The sequence below is a fragment of the Strix uralensis genome, chromosome 27, assembly GCF_047716275.1.
Source record: "Strix uralensis isolate ZFMK-TIS-50842 chromosome 27, bStrUra1, whole genome shotgun sequence".
NCBI lineage: Eukaryota > Metazoa > Chordata > Aves > Strigiformes > Strigidae > Strix > Strix uralensis.
In genome coordinates, this window is record NC_133998.1 from 5,363,513 (window position 1) to 5,375,962 (window position 12,450).

General features: G+C 40.7%; 1 protein-coding gene across 5 annotated transcripts in view; it reads left to right on the plus strand.

The window, feature by feature from the left end:
* Positions 1–12,450, plus strand: part of CRTC1 (CREB regulated transcription coactivator 1) — a 49,992-nt gene that overhangs the window by 16,796 nt on the left and 20,746 nt on the right. For 4 of the 5 annotated variants that reach the window (XM_074851781.1, XM_074851778.1, XM_074851779.1 and 1 more), the window contains exons 2-9: positions 3,226–3,342; positions 4,894–4,941; positions 7,865–8,002; positions 8,783–8,844; positions 9,725–9,819; positions 11,130–11,215; positions 11,618–11,661; positions 11,985–12,205. In XM_074851781.1, the coding sequence (XP_074707882.1) occupies positions 3,226–3,342; positions 4,894–4,941; positions 7,865–8,002; positions 8,783–8,844; positions 9,725–9,819; positions 11,130–11,215; positions 11,618–11,661; positions 11,985–12,205 (811 nt within the window). The remainder of the gene's footprint in view (positions 1–3,225; positions 3,343–4,893; positions 4,942–7,864; positions 8,003–8,782; positions 8,845–9,724; positions 9,820–11,129; positions 11,216–11,617; positions 11,662–11,984; positions 12,206–12,450) is intronic. The other variant, XM_074851776.1, reaches the window with a different exon arrangement.

The window sequence follows — 12,450 nt, forward strand, 5'->3', positions numbered from 1 at the left end:
AAACCCCACAATCCCCCTCTTCAAACCTAATCCCCAAACCCCAAATTGTGCAATAGACTTAATTCACCTCACAAGGTAGTTGTACAGAAAAAAGAGGAAGTGTTGGTTTTAGTCACAACCGATGTCTGTTTTCATTTTCAGCGCTGCTTTTCTTTGTGCTCAGGTCCACTTAGTAAAACTTGAGACTCCCGGGTTATCTCAGGCATGACAGTGAAATTTGCAGGTTTTTTTGCTGATCCTCTGCTTTGAAAAACTTGAGCTGCTTTGCCTTGAGATCTCCAGTTGGAATGACAGTAAGGTCTAACGTCGCAGTGATTAAACATGCTTTCTTGCCAGCTAAAAAGCTGGAGGTTTGAGGCGCTCAGCAAACTGGCCTGCTCTGCTTAGACTTGATCTTCATAGATTGCAAGTGGCAGTTGTTGATGGTCTCCAATAAACCACGTAGTCTGGGGGCCGCTCGCTGTTAAAAGGCAGGAGGCTGAAGAGCGGAACAAACACAGATCTACACGCTGGTGTAATGATATATGACAGCAATAACAAGCAATCGGTTTTCTTATTTTTGGCACGGATCTCCAGAAGTGTTTATTGAAGGTAGCGTTACTAAAATTAATGATACAGCAAAGCCATTTAACAAGCTCGTTTTTGAGAACCGCTTTAGTTCTCGATCTCTGGTGTTTCCTCATTTCCATGTTTAACTGCAGTGGAAAGAGAAATGGTTGTGACCTCCCTGTTACATTATGCTCTGAGGTAGGTATATACTGGGGAAGGCCAAAACATTAAAAAAACATAAAGCAACCCCCCCCCTTCCCCGGGTGCCTTATAGTAAGTTCTTTAAAAGAAACCAACACCTGTTGAAATAGTTACTTCCATGTTTGGCACAAATCCTAAGCAAGCCTTTTTTTAACAACAAAAACATATGTACGGACCAGGCGAAAAGCACAGCTAGTTCTGATATTGTGCTTTTAGTGATCTGCAGCTATGAGTTAGAGGGGCTGTGACTCATTAAGTGATACCGGCGCGGAGCGTTTCTCTAATTTCATGTATTGCTTAGAGAGCACTGGATTGTAATTGCGTGTCAAAAGATTGCGAAAGAAAAGCTTTTTAGATGGGATCTTTTTGAACCGTTTGAAATGGCACACTGAATATTTTATAAATCTTTGGGCTGAGGGGATTTATCTGCCCTTTTGTTAAGAAAAAAACCCATCAGCCACTTTGTGACTGGTGTCTTGCCTGAATTGAGGCTTTTGAGCGTGCCCGTTCCAGAGAGAGGTTTCATCTCTAAGAGCCGTCTCGTAAGTTGTGGATTAATTTGGTCCCTCAGCTAAAGCATAAAGGTTTTGGCTGTGTATTTGGAAATTGGTGACTTCTAAGGGAGATTCGGTGAATAAAGGGTGTTTGAGTTGCTTTCCTAGGGATAGTTCAAAAGCTGGAGGAGCGCACGCACTGCTGTCCTCGGGGTGATCTTGTTTTCTCCTCCTCTGTTCAGGGACTATTTTAATACATATACTGCGAAGTGTCGGCATGATGCAAACAGACTGGGCCCTTTTCTCTCTGTCCTATCTTGGTGCTCTCAGCGGGCAGTGTGATATCTTCTCTGTCAGCCCCGCTCCGCATCCCTGCTGGTGTTGTTACTGTTTTATCAGAGGACTCTGCATAGATCGCGTTGTCAACACGGAAAGAGCTAGCTCTTCCTTCGCTTTGCTAGAAACATCTTCACTCAACCTCAAGGCCTTTGTGGTAAAGCTGTAGAGGCAGGGCCACTCGTTTCCATCCTGCCATTTCCTTTGCTTGAAGAAAGTGTAAATTAAAAACCCGTGTAAACATCCAGTTTTGGGGATGCCGCATTTTCTAGTACTTTTCCAAACTTTGCTCTTCAAAATTCTGGTGTTGCGAGGCGAAGGCTTTCAGATCTATTTGAATGAAACTAAACCAGATTTGTTGATGTACACACTACAGTACCTTAGCAACCAACCTGCATCTAGTCCAAGATCTGAACATTTAGTCTTTAAACAATTCTTTGCTACCAATCTAGGAATGTTCTTGCATTTCAGAGTGCAAAAACAGCCAGTTGACATCTAGTGAGGAACAACATACATTATAAAATATGTACTCCTCCACAGTGGGAGGAGAGGGAACTTATGTAAGCTCATTTCTTTGCTACTTTAATTGTAGTTTCTTGAGTCCTTGGAAGATGCATCCCTGGGAGCAGGATTGTTGTGTTCAGATGATTACAAATTCTGCTTTATCAGTCTAAAATAGGTCTTTGGTGGCAGCGTGGTATTAAATCGAGCTGTGTTGTGTGGCAACGTTACAGAATTGAGTGAGAAATTATTTTAAATGTTGGTGCTACTAAACTAAAAATTTGAGAAAGGTCACCAACAAAAGATTAATCAAAACCCGTAGCTCTTACTAATGAGCGGTTGAGACAGTATAGTCGCCTGAAAGAAGTGACAATGAAAGTAAGTTGATGTTTGAGGAGAAAAGAAATGACTTTATTGCACACCAGAAATGTATACAACTATGGGAAAGCAAACTAGAATATTTAGTAGAGAGGTGTCATTCAGAACTGAGGAGTGATACCTGGCATTTATTGAAACTTTGCAGACTGTCACATTTATTCTTTGCTGTTTTTTTTCTTTAGTTGGTTGCGTTTTCTTTGAAAACCTGTGTGTCTGCCCTTCCTACCAGGCTTTTCCTGGTGCAAGAAACCGGAACGCTTTTCTAATGGTGGAAAGCTACAACTTGCTGTAACATCTCTGTTACCTAGATTGCTACAAGGTTGAGTGTTTCGTTAAACGGTATCCTTAATATACTAAATGAAGATGACTTTCTTATTTGTATGTCACACACATGACCAGCTGGTTAACCCTGATATTACAGTCATGAGCAGACTGACGCAGGTGTTCTACGTCCTGGTTTTCAGAATAGCAGGTGACATAAGAACCATGTGGTTTCACGTGGTGGTTATTTGTTGGAAATTGAATACGATTGCTGGCTATGGAGTTGATTTTTCTTCCATCACCTTACGCTATCACACAAGACCTAACATGGCAGTTTGCCAACCGTGCTTTTGTGGAGAAGGTTGACGTTCGCTCGCAGAAGTTGAATTCCTGCTGTTTATAGACGGTATCCGTTCTCGGTGATAACGGACATGGTGTCGAGTCAGTTAAAACAGTTGAAAAATAAATGAGTTGCCCTTACACTTTCCTACTCCTTTTCTTTTAGTTACAGCTGCAGAAAACCCAATATTTGCAACTGGGACAGAGTCGTGGCCAGTACTACGGTGGGTCACTGCCAAATGTGAATCAGATTGGAAACAGTGCCATGGATCTCCCCTTCCAGGTGAGTTTAATAGGGTGTTTCTTTTTTTCTTTTTTGTTGATTAATGCTGTGCCTGGATGCTATTTTTTCCTCACAGGAGACCATGAACTAGCTGCTGGTTCAGAACATAGCACCACAGCCTCGGGAGATCACAGTTTTAAAAATTTTCGCTCTTTTGGAATGGAGTATAGTTGTGTATGGGACGTGTAGAGATTTTTGTATTGGATGTATCTGGTGTTAGGTATTAGTTCTCCAGTCCCCAGTCGTGATGCTTTTGTGTCAGGAATACGCAGAGGTGATGCCATTTCTTTGTCAGTGAATATTCATGGTGGTGGGGGGTGGTTTTTTTGTTCAGTACCAAATTCATAATGAAAGCTTCTGTGAAGATACTGTAGGCTCAAAGCAAAAGTGGAAGCGAATAAGGCACGATGGTGTGGAAGAAGGTACACGACGGTGGCGTGCATGTTCCGTGGGAGTAATGCATGGATTTTAGGAGAGGAGAAGGGGGAGTGGGACACAAACCGGTATCAGAATAGTCAGTTTTCTTTGGGCTGGCTGAAAAGTAAATGTAGGGGTGTACTGGCTTTATTTTTTATTCCCTGCCGTTGTGACTCCAGAGGTAATGCACTGTAAACAGAAAATCAGTGCTTTATGTGAATATTTTGCTGTTAGTAAGCGTGTTTGGACAGAAGATGTTGTACAGTGGATAGAATTAGGGGATAGGATATTTTTGGGACTTGTTAGTTGATTACAAGGTTCTCAAAATAATTAAAATTTCTGCATTAGTTTTCCTTTCCTTTTGTAACATTTACATTTTCTCTCACAAGGATGTGGTAAGAATTAAATTTTGCAGCTTGCGGTTTGCTGATGAAGGCTGGCTTAATAAATATGGTGAAACTATCGATGACATCCTCTAACTATGCCTTTTGAAATACATGTAGGCAGCTGAATTTGTGGTGGTTAAAATCTTGAACCTTGTGCAAGAGGAGAAGCAAACGTCTATTTTAATCTGGTTGCCTTTAGGCAATACAGTGCGGAGGTTTGTAATGTTATGAAGTCCTTAGTCTTACTCCACAAGTGTCTGGTCTCTTCAAGATTTTGTCTTCAGTTTTCTTGTAAGGAGGTTCATATTTGCTGTTCTTTTTAAGCAATAGTATTTCAGTATTTTTGTCTTGATGGCCATTACTGATGGTTATTACATAGACTCTTTTAGTCCTGAAACTACCAGTGCTTGAAAGTGAATGTTCAAAGATTTGTGAATGACTGGAGGAGGATACAGAAGCACATTGTCTTTAAACTCCAGATTTTTATACATTTTTTTCACACACACACACACACACACACACACATCCGAAGTTGATACTATTACAGATAACAAATGGTGGCAAGCAACAAAATAAACCCAGGTATTTGTATCAGCGTTGAATGCTTTCCAGGTTTTTCAATTTTAAGCTAAAATATGATGAAATTGCCAAAAGATACTTGTACGATGTGCCGATCAGGTGAAGCCTGTCTGGTTGTCTCTGGTGAGAGCGTTAGTGTCTGAGAATCTTGGTTCTTTGCATTTTACAGCACAACGGAGCTCTGGCAGAAGCCTTTGGAGCAGTTCCTGTCTCTTTGGTAAACAAGTATTTAGGTTTGTGCAAATACGTATTTAGGACTGGTGTACTCTTTGCCCAGGTAGATACGTATTTTCGCACATGTTACACTTTTTTCTGGTATGCACAGTATTTATTTGATTCACCGTCCCAGCTCCAAAGGAGTTATGGTCTGTCACATAAATACAGGTTTTGCCATGCATCCCAGTTTGGAACATGCATAATAATTCCTGTACAGACTCCCTGGACTTGCTATGGTCTGTCATGTGATTACTTATGATTTATGGGGGATTAAGTTGATGCAGACGGTGGTTTATTTGGCACTGTCTTGGCCTGTGATTTAAGCAGTCTCTGAGCATGTGCACTTAGCTTGCATGTTAAACTCCATCGGGAAAGGCAGAATGATTACCCAAATGCTGCTTGTCACCAGGAGGCACCGAAATGTAAACTGTCAGTAGGTACCACTCCTCTTTGCCCCTCATCCACCTTGCTTGTTTTGATTTAAGTCAATGTCTTGATAAATCTTAAAGGGACACTGTTGCTTTAGAGCACTGAGCTTTTTCCTTCCTGTCTGTGAGTATTTAGTTTAATTATTTTTAATGTTTTGTGGAGTTTTGGTTCTGATCTCAAATCCTTGAGTGTTTTTCACGGGAGAGAAGCAGTTCTAGTTCTTCATTTTCTAAATAAAATTGATGCTGGGATCTGTTCTTTTTTTTTTAATCACGGTTGTTTACTGTAGTTAAGTATCACGTGCCCTGCAGGGTTGGGATTTTAATGAAGGCACCTTGCCTGGTGTTTGGACCAGACTAGGTTTCATGGGATGGTTGCTGAGGGAAGCCAGACTTGTTGGAGGAGATACCCATTTTCTCAAGTGTTTATACTCTTTTCTGCTTTCCCTAAGCAAGTTAGAGATTCACTTGGGATCTTTGTTCCTGGAAAGCCAGAGAACAGCATTACCCAAAAATTCCTCGCTCTATAAATTGTAGCCCTGTGACAGGGCATGGCCCATGTTTACTTGTGCCACTCTTGCACTCAAATTAGATTTCTGTTGTGTTTTTAATATGGAAGTTATGCCCCCAAAAAGGGAAAACTTAAGGAATAACTATTCTTGCATTCAACTTTTTGTCTGTGTACTCATATGCATTGGCTTCCTTTTAAATTCCAGGTGAGGTCTGTGTCCTGCATGCTTCAGACTGGCTTCTCCTTTTTTAGTAACGTTGTGGTTGAGACCACTGGCATAGGAAATTGCTTTTCCTGTTGACCTTCCAAGCACGCATGTATTTGCAAATTTTGCTGCCTTTTGGGGTAGAATTGATGTAGCAACTGTACAGGGAAAAGTGAGGCCTTTTTGTTGTTGTTTTGGATTTATGAATATTCCCAGTTCTGTGTGGTACCAGTTAGGTGAAACTAGATCGTTGTTTAGTGTTTTCAGCAGGGATTAAACCATCATGCTTTAACTTAAATTACTTAAAATTGAGATGCTATGACTTGAGGTTTCTACGTCTTCATAGAAGAAAATTATACTTACTAAGGAACTGAAGCAAAACACCACGATCCTAATGGCTGAGAGTACAGTAAAAAGTCACTGTGCTCTCTTGCTAATCCCATGTTGACTTAAGCAATATTCTGCTGAATATAAAGTGTTGGCCCTGGAACGAGAAAATAAACACCACAGCCACTTTGCATCCATTTATATTAACACAGGTTGTGTGTGCATAGAGGGACAGGAGACTAATATTTGCTAAAGAGAAAAGAGTTTAAAATAGTAGAAAGACTCTTTAAAAAATTATTACAAACAAAACATTTAAAAATTAATGTAAAACTTTTTAGAGATAGTAATTTAAACAGCAAAAGCTGGACACTTAAAAAAAAAAAAAAAAGGTAAAAAAGAATAATGTGGAAGCCAGATGGTTTCATGGCTTGGCAGACAGGACAGTGCATTTGCCACGTGCAGCACCTGAATGGAGGAGGAAATTTTGGATTTCCAAACAGATGGTGTTGAGGGACTCAGCAAAGCTGTTCACATTGGCAAGGAGTGGAAGACTGTGTAGCTTTTTTTCCCCCAGAGACCCATATATTGCTGTTGAAGTATGAGTAGAGGTTGACCATTCGGTACTTCCTTTTCCCCCCCCGCAGGTATACACTGGGAAGGGCTTTGGAAAATGTAGAAGTTTTCCAATTTAGCCTGGGAATTCATCTTCCCTGTCCTTTCTCTGCCATCCTCGTACTCCGAAACTATTTGCTGACAAGTAAACGCTCTCAAGATATCGGCACCGATAAGGTTCAAGGTGGAATCAACCCACCTTGGTTCACTGTGCAACCTGAATGAAATGAAAATCACTTAAAAAACATTGGATGCCGTAACTTTTTCTAGACAGAGGAGGAAGGAAACTGCTTTTCTTTTTCTTTCAATTCTATCAGTGTCCCCTTAAAATAATTATGCTGAAAGGAGGGGTGAAAGGAAGTTTTGAGAGAACACGGCGTGTTCTGGTGAACGTTAGGCTCACTGTGCATCTTCTTCCTGCATCTCCTGCCCTTGTAGTTTCAGCTCTGGTTGTCAGCATGTTCCTTCTGGATGCATGCTGCATGCTACGCCGAGGGAATGTAAACAGCCGCTGTCGGTAGGCTCCCTGCCACACTCACTTGTGGGATTTTAGAGATATGAAGGTTGGAGAGCAGTGCTGATTTATGAGAGGGCAGGTCTAGCATGGTCTGCCTCCACTTGTCTCTAATCTCTGTCTGGAAGAGATAGCCTTGGTAATTGCTTTCCATGGCTATAGTGAAAACGTTGGTGGAGGGAAAATTTACATGGTTACACTTGTCCATCTCTTTTTTTTGAGTTTCATTTCTTAGAATAACACAGCCTTGCATACAGTATGAATAGCTTCTGGGCAGACTGCTCCCGCATGTGTTTTTCTGCTTATAACTTCATGTGTCTCTCTCAGACTCCTTTTCAGTCGTCGGGGTTGGACACGAGCAGAACAACTCGGCATCACGGTCTGGTGGACAGAGTGTATCGTGACAGAAACCGTCTCGGCTCCCCGCATCGACGCCCTCTCTCTGTGGATAAACATGGAAGACAAATATCCTTTGGTTCGTGAGCTGGCAGCAAACGCCTTCCTTTTCAACAGTCTCACAGTTTTCAGTTTTTACAGTCCCCTTCTTCCTCCCCTCCTCACCTGTCAGCAGAGTTGCTTCCCATCTCGGTTAATGTCATCAGCTTTTTCTGAACTGTGATCTAGTCTATAAATACCTACTATTCTGTAAAGTAAGCATTTACCTTTCTGTTTCCTCAGCTCTAAGTGGAGATAATGATACATGTGAAGCTGAGAGAGATTGAGATCCTTTGATGGAAAAGACAAGGCAGTCTTGGTGAAACTGAGTTTCCCTTCAGAACTGAGTAAATCCAAACGAGAATCATTCTTTGTAGTTCATTGTATATTTTATTACAAGTTGATTCATCAGTTTAGCATTTGCCAAGCGCTATTTCTTCTTGTCATTTGCGAAAAATGAATTAGCTTATTATTTCTGACTGGCTTAAAATGTGCCGCAGTCAGACTGGCTTGATGGGGCTAAAGGGGATGTGTGAGTGGGAGAGAGGAGAGACGATGGCTTCTCAGGGAGGAGTTAGATGCTCAGAAGGAGGATGGTTGTCCTGTTGCTTAAACATTACAACAACCCAGATAATATTTGGAGTGTCCTTTTAAAGTCAGTATGTTCCCCATAGAGAGTCTGCTTGCCTTTCTCATCTGAGCTTAGAGGTTCTGACGGGGTAGTTTGAATTATTCTGTAGGAAAAGATTTCAAATAGGCCTCCCACTTAAGTGAGAAAGTGGAGTTGTTCTCCTTAACTGATGGAATCACGTGGACAGCTGTCCGTACGGCACTGTGTATCTGTCACCTCCGTCAGACACGAGCTGGAGAAGGTTGGTAGCACAATCGTGTGCGTGTGTGTTAGTAGCTGGGCTGTGTTCTCTGATACGGCAGCACTTTCATGTGCAACAAAGGCCTTTATTGTTCCCCCAGCAGCTGGTCATCTGAATTGCCATGCCTTCCTGAATTTAGAAATTGATTTTTTTTCTTCTATTATGCTTATTCTTTTAGATGACCCGCTTTTAAAATTAAGGTGTGTCAGCTAATGTGATCTTTTCAAAGGTAAATATTGCCAGATGTTCCAAGGCATACCTCAGAATTGTTGAGTTGTAAGAGACTTGGATATTTCTCACTGCGCAGAAACTGGGTTAGTTTGAGTGGAAAGGAGCACTGAGTTGCCTGTTCCTACCCCTCGTGCTCCTGCCACTCGAGGTGCCGAGTTGCCTGTGTGGTGGCCTACATTCCCACTCCAAGGATGGCTCATCACGGGGGATGTGTTGCCCGTGGAGGTTCCCATCTCCACGACATACTTGCATCCTGAACCAGTCGTTTTCCCTCCCTATGAAACAGGGACGCTTGCTTTTCAAAGACTAGTATAACCAAAGTATGTATAAGCAGCTTTCAACCTAAAAATTGTTATTTGATCATGCATAATCTTAACAAAGCATATCAAATTATTTTCTAACAATGGCAACCAATTTATCCTGTATTCCTCTCAATCCCATTAATGAAACAATTGTTCTTCAAACTTGAACTAATTTGTTCCGCGAATTGATTGTTGCACAAGGAAATTGTGCCTGGTATATGCCATGTATAGATTTTGTTTTTTTAATGCAGAACATTCACGTTTCACTGAGTTGGTTACATTTATCTGAGATTAAGCATTCTTTTATTTAGAGAAACTGACAATAAAAATATTTTTTTGCCTTTCAGGACAAATTCTGATTCTGCCTTGCACCAGAGTACTATGACTCCAACTCAACAAGAATCCTTTTCAGGAGGGTCACAGGACATGCAGCAGAAAAGAGGTAAACAATAAAAATATTTGTAACATTCAAAGCATTGTACTTCAGATTATATCCACGTGTATTGGTGTTCATCTCCTTCTATAAATGCGTGTGTGCATAACGCTTTCTAGATTGTTACACAGGAATTGGAACAAAGGACCACTTGTACTCTTCTGGGTACTGAAATAAAGAAAAGATTATACAGAGCTGAGATAGAACAACAGAATACGAGGTTCAGGAAAACGTTCTAAGACCTTGCTTTATGGGGAAAAGTAATCTGGGCTTGGGGGACTCTGGTGGTTAGACTGCCCTCAGCACTACTAGAGGTTTGCCATTTGTAGTAACGCCTAGACAAGTGTAGAGATCACAGGCATTTCATGGTCAGTGATACAATATCGTAAAGCAGCAAGACTTAATCTAGTTTTTATTTATGGGATTGAGGTCGCTGGTGAATACACCCGCAGAGGCAACACTTACAAACAGTGCTCTGATAACATTTGCAGTTACAAGCTGGAGCAGCACAGCCCTCCGGCACTAACAATTCTGGTGCCCTCTGCTGGCCCTTGTTCCTGCTGTCAGCTCAAGAAATACATGAAAAACTCTTAAATCTGTGTAGAGAAATATAATCCTTAAACAGCCACCCAGAGACAGGGGAACGTGCAACACTCAGAGGCTATTCCATATATTTCTAGAGCTGTAAAACATTAAATAATGATCATCTTAAAAGGATTACATAAGTACAGATTTATAGTCATCAATGGGAAGGCTTCTGTTGATACACCTCTCTGACGGGGCTTTCTTTGGATGTTTTTTGTCACCTTGCTATTAGGATGATGAAACAGTTGTTTGCCGCTTTGAGCAAACAAACGTGCTTGGGAGATGGAGAAGTACCAGCTTTATAGCGTTTCTCTATCCCGGGGGAGATGATCCGGGTTTTTCCCCACTGGAATTGTCCTGTTGGCCACTGGTTCGATGTGCCGGGTGTACATCGCTTGTGCGAAATGCAAGAGAGAGGAAGAACTAGGTCCCAAGATACACTCTTCCATTTAGATATAAACAGACTAAATTGGAGGCCAGATTTTTTTTTTTAAGCGTTATTTGGGATTTTTTTGGAAGCTGATAATGTCTCCTTGCTAATTAAATACAATTTTAGTCTTTTCTGGTGTTCTTTTTTTTTATAATTTTGATCTCATAACACTAGAGTGCCACTGTTTCATATTCATTGATAATAGGTTACTTCAGAGCTTTCAAATGCTTAAACTTCCAATCTGAAAACTTCTTACTGAGAAGCTTAATATAGTGATATGATTCCTTTTGTTCTCATTTTTTAGTTTTATTACTGACTGTCCCTGGAATGGAGGAAACCACCTCTGAGGCAGACAAAACCCTCTCTAAGCAGGGATGGGACACTAAAAAGGTAGGAATCTTACATTTCAAAGTGTAGAGATGTTATTTTCTAAATTTATTTAAGTAAATTAATGCTCTAAATATTGTCAAACCAAACCAAACTACTTGCAGCGATTAGAGGTGCTGTATTTAGCAACAAATCACTAAACATTAGACCAGGCACTTTAGATGTATGTGCCCATGCAGATGTTTGATTGTATCAGGAGAAACTTTTTAAATTTAAGCCTTGTTGTGTCAATAAAGCAAAAAAGGTTACAAATATCTTCTAAGAGCTTCATGGAGCTCTTGTGTTGAAGAATAGCTCTTCTGAAGAAATGTATTAAATTAAATAAAACTTACTAATTGAAATATATCCTAAGCATTAATTTCTAGCAGTATCTTTGCCTTTAAAAATGTCTTCCTTCTGTTTTAGACTGGGTCATCAAGACCTAAATCATGTGAAGTTCCAGGAATCAAGTAAGTTTTGAGCAACTTTTTTTTTAAAGAGCATTGACATCTTTAAGAAAGAATGTTGTATATTGAATGTCCTCTTGCTTTTGAGTTTTCTGAAAAGCCCTCGGACGCTATAGCACTGCAGTAGATACAAGAGAAGCCAGAACCTCTCTGAGTGACCCATTGGCTATTACATCTCTGGTTCATCAGATAGACAATATCTAGTTCTGTATATGGCACCTTCCTTTTTTAAAAAGACTTTATAAAGATCTGTCCAGGCTGAAATTGAGATGTCTTTTTTTTTTTTTCTTTTTTTTTTTTTTTCCTCCCCTCTCTCCCTTATTTAGCATCTTTCCATCAGCTGACCAGGAAAACACTACAACACTGATTCCTGCTACGCATAACACAGGTGGCTCCCTGCCAGACCTGACAAACATCCATTTCCCTTCCCCTCTCCCAACACCGTTAGATCCTGAGGAATCCACATTCCCAGCCCTGAGTAGCTCCAATAGTACCGGAAATCTTGCTGCCAATCTGACTCACTTGGGCATCAGCACTGCCAATCAGGGTAAGATCATAACTCAGGTGCTATTACAGATTGTCCATAATATGTCACTTGTGTTAAATTATGGAAGTCGCATTGCTGGGTAGTACTGTTTTGTCTGAGAGGTAATTGCACGTCACTGTTGATTGACATTTCTTTGTAAACAAGTTTTATCAAGCCATTTCTGTATGAAAAAGTGAGAAAGCTGTATTTAGTTATATGACTTACAAATTGTCTTTCGTTTTTCTTATGTTCTTGGTGCCCAAATC